Source organism: Balaenoptera physalus (assembly GCF_965194825.1).
Source record: "Balaenoptera physalus genome assembly, chromosome: 8".
NCBI classification, from domain to species: domain Eukaryota; kingdom Metazoa; phylum Chordata; class Mammalia; order Artiodactyla; family Balaenopteridae; genus Balaenoptera; species Balaenoptera physalus.
This window is the reverse complement of record NC_138887.1, coordinates 118,919,201-118,937,423: the sequence shown is the minus strand read 5'-3', so window position 1 is coordinate 118,937,423 and position 18,223 is coordinate 118,919,201. Positions and strand designations below refer to the sequence as shown.

General features: G+C 56.1%; 1 protein-coding gene across 1 annotated transcript; it reads left to right on the top strand.

The window, feature by feature from the left end:
- Positions 1 to 3,807: 3,807 nt before the first annotated feature.
- On the top strand, positions 3,808 to 11,829 carry CRYGN (crystallin gamma N). The gene is made up of 4 exons (XM_082473837.1): positions 3,808 to 3,992; positions 5,919 to 6,167; positions 7,869 to 8,014; positions 11,585 to 11,829. The coding sequence occupies exons 1-4, from the start codon at positions 3,972 to 3,974 to the stop codon at positions 11,718 to 11,720; spliced, it is 552 nt and encodes a 183-aa protein (XP_082329963.1). The 5' UTR covers positions 3,808 to 3,971; the 3' UTR covers positions 11,721 to 11,829.
- The last annotated feature ends 6,394 nt before the right edge of the window (positions 11,830 to 18,223 follow it).

Below are 18,223 nucleotides of genomic sequence, written 5' to 3'. Positions count from 1 at the left end.
TTCAAAGTACATTTTAACCATGCTTTGAAGATGATTCACTCAAAGAAATGACTCTCTACTGGTGAGGTTTTGCCAGTCTTGCATTTGTATATGTATGTATTGATAGCTACTTAGGGGAGGAGCTCTTCTCAGGCACACATAGATCATGTGAGTCTTGGCAGACCTGACCTCCTTATAATGAAAATCCTGAGTGAGAATTGAGATGTTGCATTGGGAATGGGGAATGGAGGTTAAAATTGCAGAAATCTTATCGACAGGTTCATTTTTTACCAATTCTCTGAGGCTTGTGACTGATCATTTTTCAGTATTCTTTGCAGAAAATACCCCAAATCACTGCTCTGTTTTGAATTCTGCCCACATCACCTGTGTGCATTGGCTGTGGGCTCTGGCCCTGGCATAGTAACGGCAAATACAAATTAAAGATAAGACACTCTGAAAATAATGAGATCCCACTACACACCTATCAGAATGGCTAAAATCCAAAACACTGACACCACCAAATGCTGACAAGGTTGCCAAGTAACAGGAGCTCTCATTCATCGCTGGTAGGAATGCAAGATGGTACAGCCATTCTAGAAGACAGTTTGGCAGTTTCTTCAAAATTAAACATACTCTTACCATATGATCCAGAATCGCTGGATCATATTGCTGAAATTTACCCAAAGGAGTTGAAAACTTATCTCCATGCAAAAACCTGCACATGAATGTTTATAGCAGCTTTATTCATAATTGCCAAAACTTGGTAGCAATCAAGATGTCGTTCAGTAGGTGAGTAGATAAACTGTGATGCATCCAAACAATGAAATACTATTCAATGCTAAAAGGAAGTGAGCTATCAGGCCATGAAAAGACATAGAGGAAATGTAAAGGCATATTACTAATTAAAAGAAGCCAATCTGAAAAGACGACATACTGTATGACTTCCAACTAGATGACATTCTGGACAAGGTAAAACTATGGAGACAGTGAAAGGATCAGTGGTTGCCAGGGGTTGGGGTGGGGGGAGAGGGATGAATAAGTAGAGCACAGAGGATTTTTAGGGCAATGAAAATATTCTGTACGTATGATGCTATAATGATGGATACATGTCATTATACAGTTGTCAAAACTCGACACCAAGCGTGAACTGTAATGTAAACTATGGACTTCGGGTGATAGCGATGTGTCAATATAGGCTCATCAAATACAAGAAATGTACCGTCTGGGTGGCGTGCTGATGGTGGGGGAGACGGTATACGTGGAGGTGGGGAGGGTATGGGAACCTTCTATACTTTTATTCAATTTTGCTATGAACCTAAAACTGCTCTGAAGAATAAAGCCTATATTTAAAAAAATAATAAGGGGCTTAATTTTCCCAGGTGAATACAAGGGAAGAGACTTCCCCTTTTTCTTCCTGAATTTCTTTGTCTTTTTCACATGTATGGGCACCATTTTTTTTTTTTTTAACATCTTTATTGGAGTATAATTGCTCTACAATGGTGTGTTACGTGCACCTTTTTAACGGCTAAAGAAACCTCTTGCCAATCTAATACTCTGAAGGTTTCCTCTAGCAGCTGGGAGCTATCTCTTTGAAACAATGACGTCCCACCTCCCAGTTTCCTGGGAGGAGAGGGGCTTAACTTCAGCTGTCACCTTACTCTGAACTGCAAAGCCTATTTTATTGCAAAGCCTAATTTCTTTGTATCTGGGCATAAAGATATGAGAAAATTAGCAATTTTATCTTGAGAACATGTATATAATGAATATTTCTGCCTGACTGTGACAGGCTGAGCTTTCTCGGTCTTTGCAGTCACTGTAGCAGATTGCCTGGGACACATCATCTCTTGGTTTAATGCTTAGTCAGTAATACGACTGTTCTTTCTCTTCAACCTATATGGACAGGCTCTCTGGGTTGGGAGATTTTGTTTTGAATTCCATTTCCCCAACAGGGCCCATGTCCGAAAGCAAACGTTAGAATGTGTGGTTTGGCCAGTGTGGTTGCCTGTGGGGACGACAGTCAGGCCAGGCCCCCTGGGAGGCCTGTCCTTGGATGCAAGGGTGACATGCAGGTGGTAGTGTCTGCACTACATGTGCCAGCCTCCCAGAGCAGGGACGAGGTCACCCCTGTGCTCGCACGGTCCATGACCTCCTTTTCCTGGACCTGAAGTGTCTCATCCGTGAAACGGTGATAAAAATCTTCCTTCCTGAGAACAGCTCAGACTGCTCCCCACACCGAGTCCTCTCTGCCCTGTCCTCTGTGAAGCCCCCTGGGGTCACCACGGCTTGGATGAGCTCTCTCTCCCTCGAGCTCAGGGTTGGCCCCTCGCCCCAGCTAACCGCCCTGCATTGTTCTCCGTGTGCACGTCTCATCCCCCTGGCGATTTGGGGGCGCGCATCTTGTGGCCTCAGTGTTGACTCTGTTCATTCCACAAACAATCTTTGAGCCTCCGTTATGTGCCAAGAACGTCTGTGCCCTGAGAAAGTCCCACGCTGGGGTGAGGCTGCGTGTTTCTGTAAACCCGTCCTTGCCGTCCAGGGTGGTCTGGGTGTAGAGCACTGCGGACCGCTGGCGAGTGGGGTTTGAGTCGGGACGGGTGACACCGCAATGGATCAAGGGTGAGCACGGACTGGGCGGAGCGGGGCAGAGGTAGAGGGACAGCATTCTGGGGGGCAAAACAGCAGAAGTGGAGTCTGCAGGCCCACAGCCTGGCATAGAGATGTAGGAGCAACCCAGGGTGCTACTGGAGCAGAAAATTTAAGGTGGGGCTGGGAGCTAAGACCAAAGTGTAACGGAGCAGGACCCTGTGGGACCTTCCTGACAGACCCCTCCCCGCCATGCCCTCTGCCTGGCTCTTGTCTGTAGAAAAGCTGTAGTCTCTCAGGCCTCCCCCGAGTCACAAAAGCCTGGCTCAAGAATTAATGAGTGGAAGGATGTGAACATGTAGTGATAAAAAGAGCAGTGGGGCCAGGAGAACTGGTAAGAATTTGGACGGTAAATCAGCCATGTGGCGGTCACAGAATCCTTAGCTCCTCCCTGAAGTACCTAGATAGCAGTATCCGATGCACATTTCCTGAGTTGTTTCACAGATGCTAAAATCCCCACCAAATGGAAGAAGTTAACCACTTGAGGACCATGAGCACTGTGGCCCCCAGGCCTACTGGAGCCTGACGACTGATCGCGTTAACCCCTGTGACACCGCCCCACTACCTCACCATCAGCCAAGCAGAGACTTGTGCAGGAGCTGATCACTTCACACCCTGCAACTCCCCTCCCTCACCTTGCCTATAAAAAAACCTTCCCTGAAACCCATCAGGGAGTTGCAGCCTTTCGAGCACGAGCCAGCCGGTTCTCCTTTCACGCCCCTTGCAGGAAACCCTTCTCTGTGCCAAACTCCAGCGTTTCGGTGTGTCTGGCCTCACTGTGGGTAGGATACACAAACTTGGGATGGACAAGAGCAGCGGGCACGAGGGCGGGCAGGGGCTGTCTTCTTTGCCCTCTGGAGCAGGGGTCCATCCTTCTTCACTCGAAGAGAGAGCGAACTCAGTAGCAATGTGAGCCTGGGTCCCCGGGTGGGAGAGCGCGCGGCGGGAGGTCTGGTAAGGCTCCGTGCTCTGTGCGGAGGAGGGAGGGCGAGGGGAGCCTGAGGAACCCCACCCCAGGGCAGAGGCGTCGGGGAGGGGGTGGGCGGGGCCCACCCGTCCTGACTCAGCAGGGCCGGCAGGCCGGCTGGGTCGGCGAGAGAGGAGGCCTTGGGGTCTGGCTGGGCTCGCGGGCGCGATGGCACCAGGGAGACCCCCGGGCGGGGGCGGGGGCGGGGTCGGGGTCGGGTTGTGTCCCACGGGCCGGGCGGCCCCTCGCGGGCTTAGCACGCCCGACAGCACTAACGCGCCGGCCCAGCAAATCTTTTGTCGGGGCGGCGCTGAGCCAGCAGGGCGCCGCCCGCTATATCTGGGGCCCCCGCGGGCCGGTGGGACCGCGCACCAGGCGCAGCATGGCGCAGCGCTCGGGGAAGGTGAGTGCCCGCTCTAACCTCTCGCGTCCGGCCGCCGCCGCCCAGGGTCACCGCAGGGCCCCTGGGGCGGGGCCCAGACACCCGCTCTCATTGCCCTTTGTGCTCAGGATGGGGGCCGGGGACAGGGGCGGCCAACCCGCTTGATGCCCTTTGCATCTGACAACCCCGAGCAGAGTGGGCTAAACCTCTGAACAAAACGGGGTGCCTGGCCCCGGCTGAGGGCCTCTGTGATGTGGTTGGGGAGGCCTTCCGCCCAGCCCCTCCAGCACTGGCTCTGCGGTGCCAACCCCCGGCCCCAGAGCCCGGAGCAGGGACGGTGCTCAGACCTAAGGGGTGCCGGGGTTGGAGTGGGGACCCTTGACTTGCCCTGCAGCCCCTGGGCCCCGCTTCTTTGCCTGAGGCTGTTCTAACGTGGCTGCTCCTTCCTCGGCTGCTCGGGGGCACTTGGGGCTGGTTCTCTGCAAAATGTTGAAATTTGAGGGACCTTCGAATCCTGTGGGTGACCAGTTGTCCTTGAATATCTGGGGGCGGGGGGGGAGCCCTCAATCAGACCTGCCTTGTGTGGGAAGATTGGCAAATTTGGATCTCTGCCCCCTTCCCTGGCTCCCTATTCTAGCTAGTCTGAGACTGCCTTTGGTTTCCAGGGGCTGCATTCAAGGTTAGTGGGTGAGACCGTTACTGTATCTGTCTGCAGGGGGCTAGGTTACACCTCAGCAGCAACCCCAGGAGCTCACCTCCACTGTGGCCTGCACCCCCTCCTCTGTGCTGCAGAGGGACACCTTGATATCAGCAGAGGGAAAGGGAGGGACGAGAAATGGTGCGTGGTTTTCAAAGCTTCCACGTCCACGCACATCCCTTTGGCCAAAGCATCTGGCCTTGCCTAACTCCGAGGGGCCCAGAGGAGCAGTTCTACCATCAGTGACAGCACACACACATCATGACCACAGTTACTGGGCCCCAGGTAACATTACTTTGCCAGGGCCCTTCTAGGAGCACAATTCTTGAAACCCAAAGGGTTATTGAGAGTTGGAATTTTAGGTTCCTCTGCAGAAAGTGAGTGAGTTTTGGGGTCGGTATGGTTCTTTTGTTTGTTTGTTTGTTTTTGTTTTGTTTTATTTTTATTGAAGTACAATTGGCTAACAAGGTTGTATTAGTTTCAGGTGTATAACATAGTGATTGTATATTTTTATACATTATCAAATCATCACCACACTAAGTCTAGTTACCATGTGGTTCATGTTTAGTTTGGGAACAGGGATTACCCATCAGTGCTACATCACCATAGGACACAGTGTCTGAACTGACCGCTGGGTTAGAAAGCGCCAGATCTGACACAAGCATGTCACCCAAAGGAGAGGCCTAGGACACAAAGGGACGGGGTTGCATTGAAAAAGCCCTCTTTTGAGCCGTTAATCCCGTGCCAGGCCCTGACTTGGCTCGTTGGATTCAATATCTCCTGTTAAGGGGCCCAGTCTCAGAAACCTGACTTTCTGGAAAGTGAATATTTGGTTATAGGGTTGTAGGTGAAGTGTTTTCTTTTGAAACATTTCCTTGGATGTTATGTCTTAACAATTAACAAAAATTGAGTTTAAAAAATTCAGTGGGAGTTTGAAAAGACCCTGTTTTCAAACGGGCCCCTGAACAAAGGGGAAATCCCTGTCCCCTCGTATCTTCTGAGATTTGTCTGCTCAACCGTGGCCTCCCGGGGCGGGGCGAGCCGGGCGCGGGGTCTGACCTCAAGCCGCCATCCAGGCATTCTCTCACCCAGGCGACAGACAGTGTTGAGCGCCTACTGTATGCCGCAGGGCGGGGCTTCAGGGCCTGGGAATTGGGGTTCAGTGGTGGATGTTGGGCCCCCTGTGTCCCTTCCCAAAACTGACAGGAGAGGAGCCCCTGACTCTGGGTCCTCTAACCTGGCCGTTCTAGATTACTCTCTACGAGGGCAAGCACTTCACGGGGCGGAAGCTGGAGGTCTTCGGGGACTGTGACAACTTCCAAGACCGAGGCTTTACGAACCGGGTGAACTCCGTCCGCGTGGAGAGTGGGGCCTGGGTCTGCTTCGATCACCCCGACTTCCGGGGCCAGCAGTTCGTCCTGGAGCATGGCGACTACCCCGACTTCTACCGCTGGAACAGACACAACGACCACATGGGCTCCTGTCGGCCTGTTGGAATGGTGAGTGGGCCTGGGCCACTCCACTTGGCCGGGATGGGGGGGTTTCCTGCTGGAGTGACCCAGGGCCCGGTTAGGCCTGGTCAGACATGGGATGAGTAATCGGGGGGGGGCGGGGGGGGCGGGGGGAGGGGCAGGGCCCTCCCAGCTTTAGGAACGGATGAGACCGTGGGATCTTTAAGCCCGAGAGATGTCCCCACACAGACCCAGCCACTCTCGTGCATGGGGACCCAATTGGAAAGCCCCTGGAGAGTTTTCATGCCTGCGTTTTCAGCCATGTATCAGGAAACCACTTTCAGTTTCTGATGCCAAAATCTTGCTGAATTTTCCACTTAAAATGCTATTGAAAACATTAGAGGTTTGGATTTGCAACCAGATGGGGGAGCATTCAGCTAAAGTAAGGCTGATGTGGTCCTGGTGCGTCCACCCAGGCAGGTCATCTTCTAGCGCTTTTCAGGAGCCTTCGATGGAGTGGCCCACGGAAGAAGCTTAGGTATCACTGGCCAGGCAGCGGGAATTTGGGGGCAGGAGCCAGCAGGTGGCTGCCTTTTCACAGGGCTGCCCAGTACGTGTGGGAGAGCCAATGAGAGGTGTCACTCCCCCATGGCGAAGTTGCCCCGAGGGTAGGGTTTGAGGACTGGGCATTCCCATTCCTTAGGATTCTTCCACGTTAAAGTCCTAACTGACTTTCTGTGAGCTCTAGAAGCTAGGGTGGGAAATGGCTGGTTCCTGAGATCAGGAGTGAACAACTTACCAGAGAGTCTCAGCCCTGTGTCTGCAGGAGGACCCTCTCCTGGACGGACATCTGAGGACCCCCAGGGGAGGGGCCTCCTGTGTGGAAACCCCTCTCTTTTCTACATGGGTTGCAAAACCAGCTGGGCGTTGGCCTCTCAAATTGTAAGAATGCTTTCTTAAGATTTCCACCAGGTCACGGACATTTGGAAAAAGGAATTAACGTGGCTGGCCCTGGATCTTGCATAATGCTATTTATATGAAAACTATCCTGGGTATCTTTCGAATGCTGTTCTCGTAAGAGCTATCCTTGGGGCCAGCTGTGGCGCAGACCCAGCCCCCGCCGGCGCCAGAGCCCGTGGGGAGCTGGCCCACCTCGGTCTTTGGAAATACGGGAAATCTTATGGGGAGATGTATATCCTCGTCCCAGGGAGCCAGCAGGGATTTCAGCAAATGAGATCCCTGTTATTTGTTTTAGATTTTTGGCTTCATGTTTTAATAAACGTTCTATTACAGTTTGTAAAATATTATCATTTAAAGGCTGCCAGTGGCCTGTGGCCCAGGAGGGGGTGAAGGGCAGAGGAATGTGGTGGTACGTCTGGGGCAGGAGGAAGCCCAGCGGCCCGGGCCGGTCCGAGGGCGGCCGCTGTCCCAGGAGGTCTGGCCCTCTCTGGACCTTGGGTTCTGCAGTTGAAGAAAGAAGCGACTGGACTGCTTCAGGGGCTCTGAATCTTTTTAAACTAATAGACCCCTTTCATCCAACCAAATCTCATGTGCAAGAACGAGCGGCAGTTCTGGTCTGAGGGGCGTGCGTTGAGGTCGGGGTACTCACCGGCCCCCCAGCCCAGGAACTCACGGGTGCCCTGGGTGCTGGGTGGGCCCAAGCTCCTGCCCACACGGGCTCCTGTTTATGACGGGAAACGTCACCACTGTTCATCCTCTTTCCTTCCTCCCCTTGCGGGGGGCCCACAGCATGGGGAGCATTTCCGCCTAGAAATCTTCGAGGGCTGCAACTTCACGGGCCAGTGCCTGGAGTTCAAGGACGACTGTCCCTTCCTTCAGAGTCAGGGCTGGGCCAAGAACTGGGTCAACGCCGTCAAGGTGTACGGGGACGGAGCGTGAGTAGAACCTGCGTGGCCACTGACCACAGTTCCCCGCCTGCCGGGCTGGGTCAGACCCCAGCAGGGGGGCAGCCTGTCCCCTGCCCAGAGACCTTGTCCCTCCCTCATCTGTCCCCCTGGCCCAGGAAGGCCAAGGTGAGGGGACGCAGGGCCCCAAAGGCCCCCCTCGGTGGCAGGAGGGCACTTTGCAGACCTAGCCGTTCTCTCTGACTAGGCTGAGCTCATGGAATGCGCTTTGGTTTTCTTGAGCTGGGGAAAGTCTGCTCTGGCAAGGGTGGCCCTGCCCACATGCTCACCCCTTATTTACCCCGAACTGGACCTCTCCTACCACACACCCAGCCCTGCCACGCTGGCCTCCCGGGGAGATGATGGCACAGTGGTTCACTTCTGGGGGATGGAGAGTGGCTGGGAGGCTTTTCCCCAGGCCCAGAGGGGCTCGTCCGCCCTAGCCCAAGAGAGCCGTCAGAACCCTGTGCTTCCGTCGACTCCTGCACACCCGGTTCCTTCCACCAGCTGAGGGCATCTGAACGCCCATTGTGCACACCCTTTGTGCCAAGTTTCACAGCCCCTGCTCACACCCCAGCTGGCCAGCTCCTCCTCCTCCCACCTGCCCAGCTGGGTGGAGAGCGTTTCCCCATTTTACAGAGAAGCAAGCTGAGACCCAGAAGGTTACCCAACCCCGCTGGGAGTAGACCCGCTGGGATTGCAGCCAGGCCTTTGGCTTCAAGTCAGACTATCCCTGATCTAGAGCTGGGTGTCTCCACAGACCTCAGCCCCATGCCCCAGGAGAAGAGCCCCAAAACGTGGGTCCCAGGAGCCTGGCTCTTCTCTCGGCAGCTACGGGATCCCTTTGCTGTCTGTGTTTCTGAGGCACGGGATCAGGGTGCACGCGAGTGGTCATGGGAGGGACTGAAGGAAGAGGTGGCTGAGCTGGAGGAAGAACTGCTCCCCACCTTCCCCTGCGAGGTCAGGTGTTGGCTGCTGGGCCCTGGGCCTCTGACCCAAAGGCCGTTCAGAAATTCCAGGTTTGCCCTAAGTTGATGGCACCTGGGAATCCGGGGGTAGAATTCCAAAACAACCATTTGCTGGCTAAATTGTGTCTTGTGAGGCCAGAGTCGTACCTTTGCGTAGAAGGTGTCCTGAGCCCCGAGGCCCAATACCCCTCCACCCACCCCGGGGACTCCAGGGGCTTGTTTAGAGAAAAAGGCAGGAAGGTAGGAGCTAAGATTTGACCGTAGGGACTTCATCCCCCACTTCACCTAAGAAGAGATAATGCTCAGAGGGGCAAAGACTCTGCGGGGGACTGCCTGCGGTGGGTCCCACGTCTGGACCCGGGCTCTGCTCCACTCCCCATGGAGCCCTCGTCCTTGGCCTCCTGTGACTTTAACTTGTAAAAAAATAATGTAAGCCCTTGGCAAGGAAAAGCTGCCCAGTGGTGCCCCCCAGGATCCCCTAGTATGGACGTGACCTCCTTCGAGGGCTTTCCTGGCATCTGAGGTTGGGGGTGCAAGGTGGGTCTCCCCACCACCTCCTACCTGCCAGGAGTCATTTTCTTTGGGTCCCAAGTCGCTCAGGAATGGCCTGTCCCCACAGACCCGTGTCCTGAAGGGCACCTGGAAGAGATGTGCCAGCATCTCGAGGCCCACTTCCCAAGGGCTCAGTCCTGGTGCCGATGCGGACGGCGTGCCCCCTCCCTCCCTCCTTCTGCCTTCTCTCCACCCCATGGCAGGAAGCAGGGGAGGGTGAGGGGTTCCTGCGGAGGCCTAGCTGGTCCCTTCCTCTTCTTCCTTTTGGGGACACCCATGTGCTCCAGGGCAGCCCAGGACACTGCTGGGGTTCCTTCCCAGCTCCTCGAGGGAGGGAGGGAGGGGCTGACTCCCTTGGAGGTGCCTCAGGCCACGGCCTCAGCGTGTGGGCGGGAGTGTGGGGAGGTCATGGGCTGGGTGGGGGGATGCGGTGGGCACGGGGAGGCCTGGGGGCGGGGAGGGGAGGCCAGATTGGCCCCAGCCCGCCCGGTGCTCCCTGGCAGGTGCTCCCCACTCACTCCCACTCTCCACCTCTCTCTCCTCATGCCCGACCCCTGACCCTCAGCGGACTGAGCCAGGCTCCGGATGTGGGGTTGGGACGGGGGAGGAGAGGGACGGCGGTGGCAGGTGAGTGGCAGCTGGCCTTGTGCTGGATGGGCTCACAGATTCTGAGGATGTGTCTCCTGGGGAGAAACCTCCTTCAACACCAGAGTGCTTTGGGGTCCGCGGACAAGAACCCTTAGGTCAGAGCACCCCATGGCCTGGGCCGGAAGGGACCCCAGCAGCCAGACCTGGGTGTGTAGCCCCTTTGTCGGGGGCCTGGAGACTGAGGCCTGCTTTGCTTCCCAAGGCCCCCAGCTCCTCCGTGACTGACAGAGCAGAAAGCTGTGTTCTATCAGTGGTCAAAGAGAAAGAGGCCAGAGTGAGGTGGAGAGGGCCGCCCTGGACAAAGAGTGGGTGTGGACCAAGCTGGCTTTCAGCCCCGCCGCCACCCCCTCGCCCCTCAGCACAGGCTCCAGAGCCCGGCTCAGTGGGGGGTCCCCTCGGCCCTCCCAGCTGCCTGCTTGCCTCAGGGACAGTGGAGGGACGGGGCTGCGACAGGCCCGCTCCCCACGTGTCCGGAGGCCTCTCCTCAGATCACATTCCCTCCCCTCTGTCCCCAGGCACAGACAACTCTCAGAGGGGCCCCCATCCCCCCACCGAAACCTTCCCGATTACCGGGCCCTGGGGCCCTTCCCCTGCAGCCCCATCGCCTCTGGTGATGCGGGGCCCTGTCCTCTCCTGCCCTGGCCCAGAGCCCAGCCATACGTGCTCACAGACCAGTCCGTGTCCTTGTCGCCGGTCTCTGCTCTCCGGCCTGCTAGCAGCTGCCCCGGCCTGCTAGCAGCTGCCCCGGAGCGGGGAGCTGTGATGGGGAGGGGAAGGATCCCTCCTCCGTGCAGCTGCCTCCCTCGCCCCTCCCCCCACCGCAGGAACCTGTGCGTCTGACTGATTTGAGACTCGCCAGGGCCTGAAGCAGGGCTGGGCGCACACGTGGACCCAGGAGCACATTTGCTGAACGATCCAACGAATGGATAGTATTCGGTTCCCGTTCTGTGCCAGGCCCCCTGCCACGTGCTGGGTGCTGTCTGTGCAAACAGGCCTTTCCAGGAGCAGGAAGGAGTGGGGTGTGTGTGGGGGGGGGTGGGGTGGGAGTCGGGGGATGAGAGGGCGTGCCTCCTGGAACCACTTCCGGCCCTTGTGATGAACATTCTGGACTGGTCAGTTGCAAGTGTCAGCTGAACACCCCTGGGTGCAAAATGTCTCACCCAGCACTGGCCCGGACACACGGGGCAGTGAAAGGACGGGCGGGAGGTGGGGGGAGAAATAAGCCAAGAACGGGGATGGGGTCACGGGCGTGAAGGGCTGGCCCGGGGCGGAGGGGCGCGGGGCGGCGGCTGCGGGGGAGGCGGGCACGCGCCGCTGCGGTGCCAGGACAGGAGCGGCCGGGCCCTGCGCTGCTCAGCACCGGGCCCCTGACCTCCGCCGCCCTCTGGCCTAGGTGGGTCCTGTACGAGGAGCCCAACTACCGCGGCCGCATGTACCTGGTGGAGCGGGGCGACTTCCGCAGCTTCTCCGACTGGGAGGCCCACAGCGCGCGCGTCCAGTCCCTCCGCCGGGTGGCCAACTTCTACTAACCGCCCGCCCGCCGGTGTCCGGCTGCGACCAGGAGTGGCCGGAGAGAGGGACAGTCCCCTCAGCCCGCCCAGGACTCGGACCGTGGGAAATAAACGTCATACAAGCCAAGCGCTGCGTGATTCCTCTGCCCTTCGTGACCAAGGGACAGCCGGGCAGGGGGCCCCCAGGCCCTGGGCAGGGGACTGGCAGGACCCCCCCGGCGTGGGAGGGACCGATCAGGAAGGGTGGAGGGGGGACGTTGTGAGGCACCCGCTGGGGGAGCATTAGGGCTGGAAGGGACCTATAGGTCATGGAGTTCAATCCTGTCACCTCACACGTGAAAAGCCAACGTCCTACATGGGGAGTCACCACCTCGGGTCCCAGAGCAGCTCCCAGTGGAACCAGGATGGGGCCAGGGCGCTTCCCCTTCCAGGAACCCCACCCACCGGCCAGTTAGGGGAGAAAGGGGGGGCGGGGAAGGTGTGATGGGGGCGGGGCAAGGATGTGATGGGGATGGAGCAGGGCAGGGCACCGAGGGGGTCTGCTGCGAGGTGGGGGCTCCCTCTGGGCTGTAGTCTCCCTGATCAGGGAGAGGGGCTGCCAGGCCGTGTGGTCTGGTCCACTCCACAGCCAGGCCTGACCCAGGGTTCCTGAGTCTGCATCTCTGGGGGATCTTGTAGTTTAATGGGGAGGATCTTCTGGAAGGATTGGCTGGATCCCAGGGACACATCACCCCTTGTACCCTGTAAGGAGAGAGAAACTGGGGGGCTTGGAAGATGAGGGGGAGTTGCTGCCTGAACAGGTGGGCTCTGGGGGGATGGAGGGGTAGGAGACTTAGGAGGAAGCCGAAGGGGCTGAAGCTTTCAGGGCTGAAGGGAGCAGAGAGCGTCTGCTCACCCGCAGCTGCTCACAGGGCTGCACCACCCAGGGCCCAGGCTCTCTTCATCCCGAGGGTGAATCCACGGAGCTTTTTTGTGGCCCGGGCCCTCTGCAGGACACTGGGCCCACCTTGTTGGGGTGGGTTTGATAGGGGGGGTCACAGCCCCAGGAGAGAGGGAGGAAAGAGCCTGGCCTGGGAGGTAGTGGGATTTCCGGGAATAAGAGGCCCCCAGTGCCTCCCCACCCATACTTCAGTGTCCAGCCTCCTGTCCCCAGCGAGAGAGGGCCTGCTGGATCCTGGGAGTGGCCCGGGTAACTCCGCGCTCCCCGCCTACAGCTGCCCACCAGAATCCTGAGCAGCGGCGCTCACCGTCCAAACCAACAACTGAAAACCACCACATGGCTGATGGAAAGGCGTAGTTTGGAGTAAAAATAGGCCTTTATCTGTCATATATTGCAATTACTTATCCCAATTTATCTTTATCTGTTATTGTTGTATGCTTTACACATACACATTTTCAGTGCTAAGGAAAAGGATTTATTGATTTTTCTTGACTTTTCTTTCTTTTTATTATTAGGAACCCTTTCCAATTTTATTTTATTCAAGTTATTATATGCTTTCCTGTTTTCCACGTTTATCACTTGAATCCTTCTGAAATTTGCATCTAACTTTGACTAGCTTATTGTGTAAGTGATAGAAGCATAATAACTACCACCACGCACCAAACAAAAAAAAAAGAAAGAAACCACCACAAAACTAACAGCAAACCAGTCAAATCTCTGAGCCCGGAGTACCTCGCCTTGTGTGAGTTGAGAAGAGGGTTTGTTGAAAACCATGCTCTTGTTTTCCCTTTCTCTGCCAGTTTATTCGGGGATGTGGCGCTTTCCCTGTGACCTCAGCTACACTCGTCCCCACGTGTGGGAAGCCCTGCCCGCAGCCATGACCTTGTACCTGCTCAGCTGGTCTTTCCTGCAACTGTCTGACCCTCAAAGCTCCACATCAGGCCTGGGAGGGGAGGGGTCAGCGGGTCTAGCTGGCCCCAGGCCTCCAGGACCTCACACCCCTTTCCCCGTTGTTGATGTTGATGATGATACTATTGAACTTTTATTTTATGCTCTGACTTGATGCCAGGCTCTGTACTAGTGGAACCTGTGTAATTTTACTTATTGTGTGCGATAACACCAAGATGGTGATATGCTTATTATCACCACTATGAAGGAGAGCTAGACACAGACAGGTTAAGCAACTTGCCCAAGGTCACACAACAGTCAGGATTCAAACCCGGTCTGGCTGATACGTTTGCTCCCAACCACTCTACTGCACACGCATTTGCATATGCAGGTGTATTTTATCGATACAATCGTTAAAATAACAGTAGTCCACCCAGTAGCCATCACATACTCAAAAGCACAGTCCCCTGCCCCACCTCATTCAGACTCCCCATGGCCCATGAGGAAGGGAATCCAGACGTCCTTATCCTGGTCAGCAGGCATCACGGGGAGAAGCAGGGCCTGGTGTGAAATGGGAGCAAAGTGTATCAGTCAGCACGGGGCTTAGATAATGGAAATGTTTTCTCTCACAGTTCTGGAGGCCAGAAGTCCAAGATCAAGGTGCTGGCAAGTGTGGTTTCTCCTGAGGCCTCCCTCCCTGGCTTGCAGGTGGCCGTCTTCTCCCTGTGTCCTCACACGGCCTTTCCCCTGTGCGTGTCTGTGTCCTAATCTCTTCTTATAAGGATACCAGTCACATTGGATTAGAGTCCAACCTAACGACCTCATTTTAACTTATCACCTCTTGAAAGACCCTGTGCCTCCAAATACAGTCACATTCTGAGGTTCTGAGGGTTAGGACTTCAACATACGAATTTGGGAGGGGCACGTTTCAGCCTATAACATGAACCAAGTGGTCTCTCCAGGCCTCAGTCTCCTGCTCTGTGAAATGAGTGTGATCATGTCTGTTGTTCCAACTGTATACAGCTGTAAAGGCCAAACAAGTAACACTGGCTCTTAGTAGTAAGTGATGCACTGGACGTCACCCAGAACGTGGGGGGAGCAGCGTTAAGGGCCAGCTCTGGGTCTCCGCCCCAGTCCTCCCTCTGTTACTCGCTAGGATGTGTCCTTGGACAAGTCACTGCCCCGTGCCTCAGTTTCCCCAGCTGTACAGTGAAGATAAGCCCCTCCTAGGGAATTAAGGCAGAATCCCCCAGGCTGAGGAGCTCGGTCCAGTTCCCGGTAGCCAGGGGAGGAGCCAGCCTCGCACGCAGCCCTTCCCGCGTTCCAGGGGTTTCTCTAAACTCATCCTGCTGCCCAGCACCTCATTAACTGGTGATTTAGTGCTTCACCAATAGGCTGCGCTCCCAGGTGACCTCCCCCTCACCCCAGCCCTCTGCTCCATAATCTGTCAGCGAATCTGCTTTTTGTCTCAAGAAGAAAAACAAGATTCCCAGCAAAGTGCTTGTGGGCAGGCTTGTAATTTGTCTGATGTCGGTCCAGGGGGTCGGTGGACCGAGGGCCAGCGCCTTCTGAAGAGAGTCACACATGCTTCACATACTTCTGTCCCAGCCCTGCGGTTTGGAGGGCCGGGGCGCTCACAGAGCCATCCTCGTGTCCTCAGCCCTCGGTCCTCCCACCCGCCCACCGCTCCACGCCCCCTGCCCCCCGGCCCGCGCTCCCTGCCGGCCAGGAAGGCGCATGCGCTGTTTATCAGGCCCCTCTGATCACAGGAAAAACATTCCCTTTGAAAACCCCACAGATGTTCCCACAACCTCGCTGCCGCTGCCCCACCGCCCGTGAGCCCGGGGTCCTCTGCGCCCCTGAGGACCCCCTACGTTCCCTGACACGGCCTCCTGTCTCCACCTCCAGAGCCCTACAGATCTGTGTTCCCTCTAGAAACCACAGGGATGGGCTTCCCTGGTGGTGCAGTGGTTGAGAGTCCGCCTGGCAATGCAGGGGACACGGGTTCGAGCCCTGGTCCGGGAAGATCCCACATGCCGCGGAGCAACTAAGCCTGTGCGCCGCAGCTACTGACTGAGCCTGCGCTCTAGAGCCCACGAGCCGCAACTACTGAAGCCCGTGCGCCACACCTACTGAGCCTGCGCTCTAGAGCCCACGAGCCACAACTACTGAGCCCGCACGCCGCAACTACTGAAGCCCGTGCGCCTAGAGCCCATGCTCCGCAACAAGAGAAGCCACCACGATGAGAAGCCCACACGCCGCAACAAAGAGTAGCCCCCACTCGCCGCAACTAGAGAAAACCCGTGCGCAGCAGCGAAGACCCAACGGAGCCAAAAATAAATAAATAAATAAATATATTTATTAAAAAAAAAAAGAAAGAAACCACAGGGATTTTCAATAAAAACCTGTTGAATGAGAGAGCTTAAAAATGTAGCTCCAGAGTTTCCGTTTGGGAAGATGAGAAAGTTCTGGAGATGATGGTGGTGATGGTTGCCCAACGACGCGAAGGTGTTTAATGAACTGTGCTCTGGAAAATGGTTCGGATGGTAAATCTTCTGTCCCGTATATGTCACCACAATAAAGACAAAGTCTGGCTTCTCGTTGCTGGGGGGCTGAGGACTGTCGGGAGGTAATTTGGATGTGGAAGAGCCTCCCCAGATTCTGGAGGACAGCGTGGGTTCCACCTGCCCACACCTCCCCGTACCTGGGGAATCTCTCACTTGCACCCCTCAATCCCCATCCAGTGCTGTGCGATGGCTGCCGAGGGAATGGAAAGTGCACAAGGGGTCGTTCCTCCCACAGGGTGGCTCAGAGAGCCAGGGTGAGGACCTGGGCTGAGCCCTGACCTCCTGACCCCCAGTCCCTGCCCAGCCACACAAATGTCAGGGCAAGCCCGATGACACAGGAGGGAGGGCCTTGCACTGGGGCCCGTGAAGCCTGGACCTGTAAAATGAGCTCTTTTGTAAATAGGCTCTTGGCTTCCCTGCTGCCGGAGGCTAAGCCCCTCTTTGGAATGAGTGATTGAAAACATCCCTAAGAGTCCAGCGGACACTGTGCCCTGGCATGGCTCTGCCGGGAAGGGGCTGGGCGGCGGCTGCCCTGGACGGGCCTGTGGGTTTGGAGCCGGCCTCGCTGGACGCTGAGACCAGCCCCTCGGTCAGGGTATGTGGCGGGAGAAGGCTGAGCGGTCAGAGGTGAGAACCCCGCTCCTGGCCGTGCAGCCCCCAGGACTAGGCACCCTGGGTGGGGGGCGGGGGCCAGGTGAGCTATCTGTCGTGTGGCAGGGTCCAAGTTCAGCAAGAGGGGGAGGGCGCTTGTGATGGTGCAGGCTGCCTGATTCGGGGACCAAAGTCTGGGGAGTGGACAGGAGGACAAAGCCACCCCCTCTCTCCACGGACCCCAGAGTCCCCAACAGCCAGGGTGGAGACCCCAGCATTGGGACTGGGAAGGTTGTCTCCCGGGTCCCTTTCCCATCGAGGACTGGGGAGACTGACCCTGAGTGCCTGGCCTGGGGAGCAGGGCAGTGTGTCCACTTCACAGCTGGGCCCAGGCCACCCTGGGCCCCGGGGCTCCTGGATCACGTGGACAGAGAGGGCAGCAGGAATGGGGCGCCCCCCAAACGGGGCGGCTGGTGGAAATCCTTTCCTGGGGCCTGCCAGAGAGGAGCCTCGGAGACGGCAGAGCCCTTCACACAAACAGGCGTGGGGCTCAAGCACCACGGCACCACAGGGGGGCTGGCTGCCAGGGCCAGGGAGAGTGTCCACCTTCCTCAAAAAAGAAGATGGAAAAAGGATATGAAGGAATCATCGGACTTTTGAAAAAGAAGGAAAAAGGTGAGGCCATGGTAATGTTAGCGTCCACGATGCTCTATGTAGCAAGCAAACTCCAGATTCTTTGCTGGAGAGGGACTCCCGATGGGGCCAAAGCAAGCAGGGAAACAAGATCGATTCCATGAGGCCGGGTCCAAGAGATAAACCCATCTCCCCGGAGAAGCACAGCGATTCCTGGGACTCCGGCCAGAAAGGAATTTCTTCCCTGGGTCCTCAGGACCCATGCTCATCATCACAAGCTGTGTCCTCAGCAGATCACTCCCGCAAAGAAAAGAACAAGTTTCTTAGGATTTTTTGCTAATCACATCCCACAGGGGTAGGCCAGTGGCATCATGCCAAAGTAAACTTTCTGTGGGGGAGAAGATTTTAACATCACTTGTTTACATAGGAACATTTAGCAAATTCTAAGGGAATCTAATCGGGCTGTTGAAGCAGGGCCTGGCCATACTTGGTTATCAGTAAACAACTAGTAACGACAACACAGCTAACATTTATTGAGCAACTACTATGCCCAAAACACTGTGCTAAACTATTTTTTACTTATAATGAGGTGGGTATGTGACTCTTGTCTCTTTTACAGCTAAAGAAAAGTAGACTTAACAAGGTAGCTGTAACGTGTCCAGAGCTGCACCACAAGTGGCAAAATAAGCAAAGAGCTCCAGCCAGCCGACTCCAGAGCCCGTACCTAACTCCTGCCATCAACCACAGCAGAGGTTTTCCCAGATTTCAGACCCAGACACGCACATCTTAAAAATATTCTTCTCTTTGTTAAGTAGGGTAGGGTTCTGGTGTCTGATTTATCATTTAGTCCGTAGGTTATAGAATATAAGACAGTATCTCAAAACAGAGTGACAGACTGAGAG

Coding starts and splice junctions, on each gene's coding strand:
- CRYGN (XM_082473837.1), top strand. CDS start 3,972: ATGGCGCAGCGCTCGGGGAAG. Junction 3,993..5,918: donor TGGCGCAGCGCTCGGGGAAG/GTGAGTGCCCGC, acceptor TGGCCGTTCTAG/ATTACTCTCTACGAGGGCAA. Junction 6,168..7,868: donor CCTGTCGGCCTGTTGGAATG/GTGAGTGGGCCT, acceptor GGGGGCCCACAG/CATGGGGAGCATTTCCGCCT.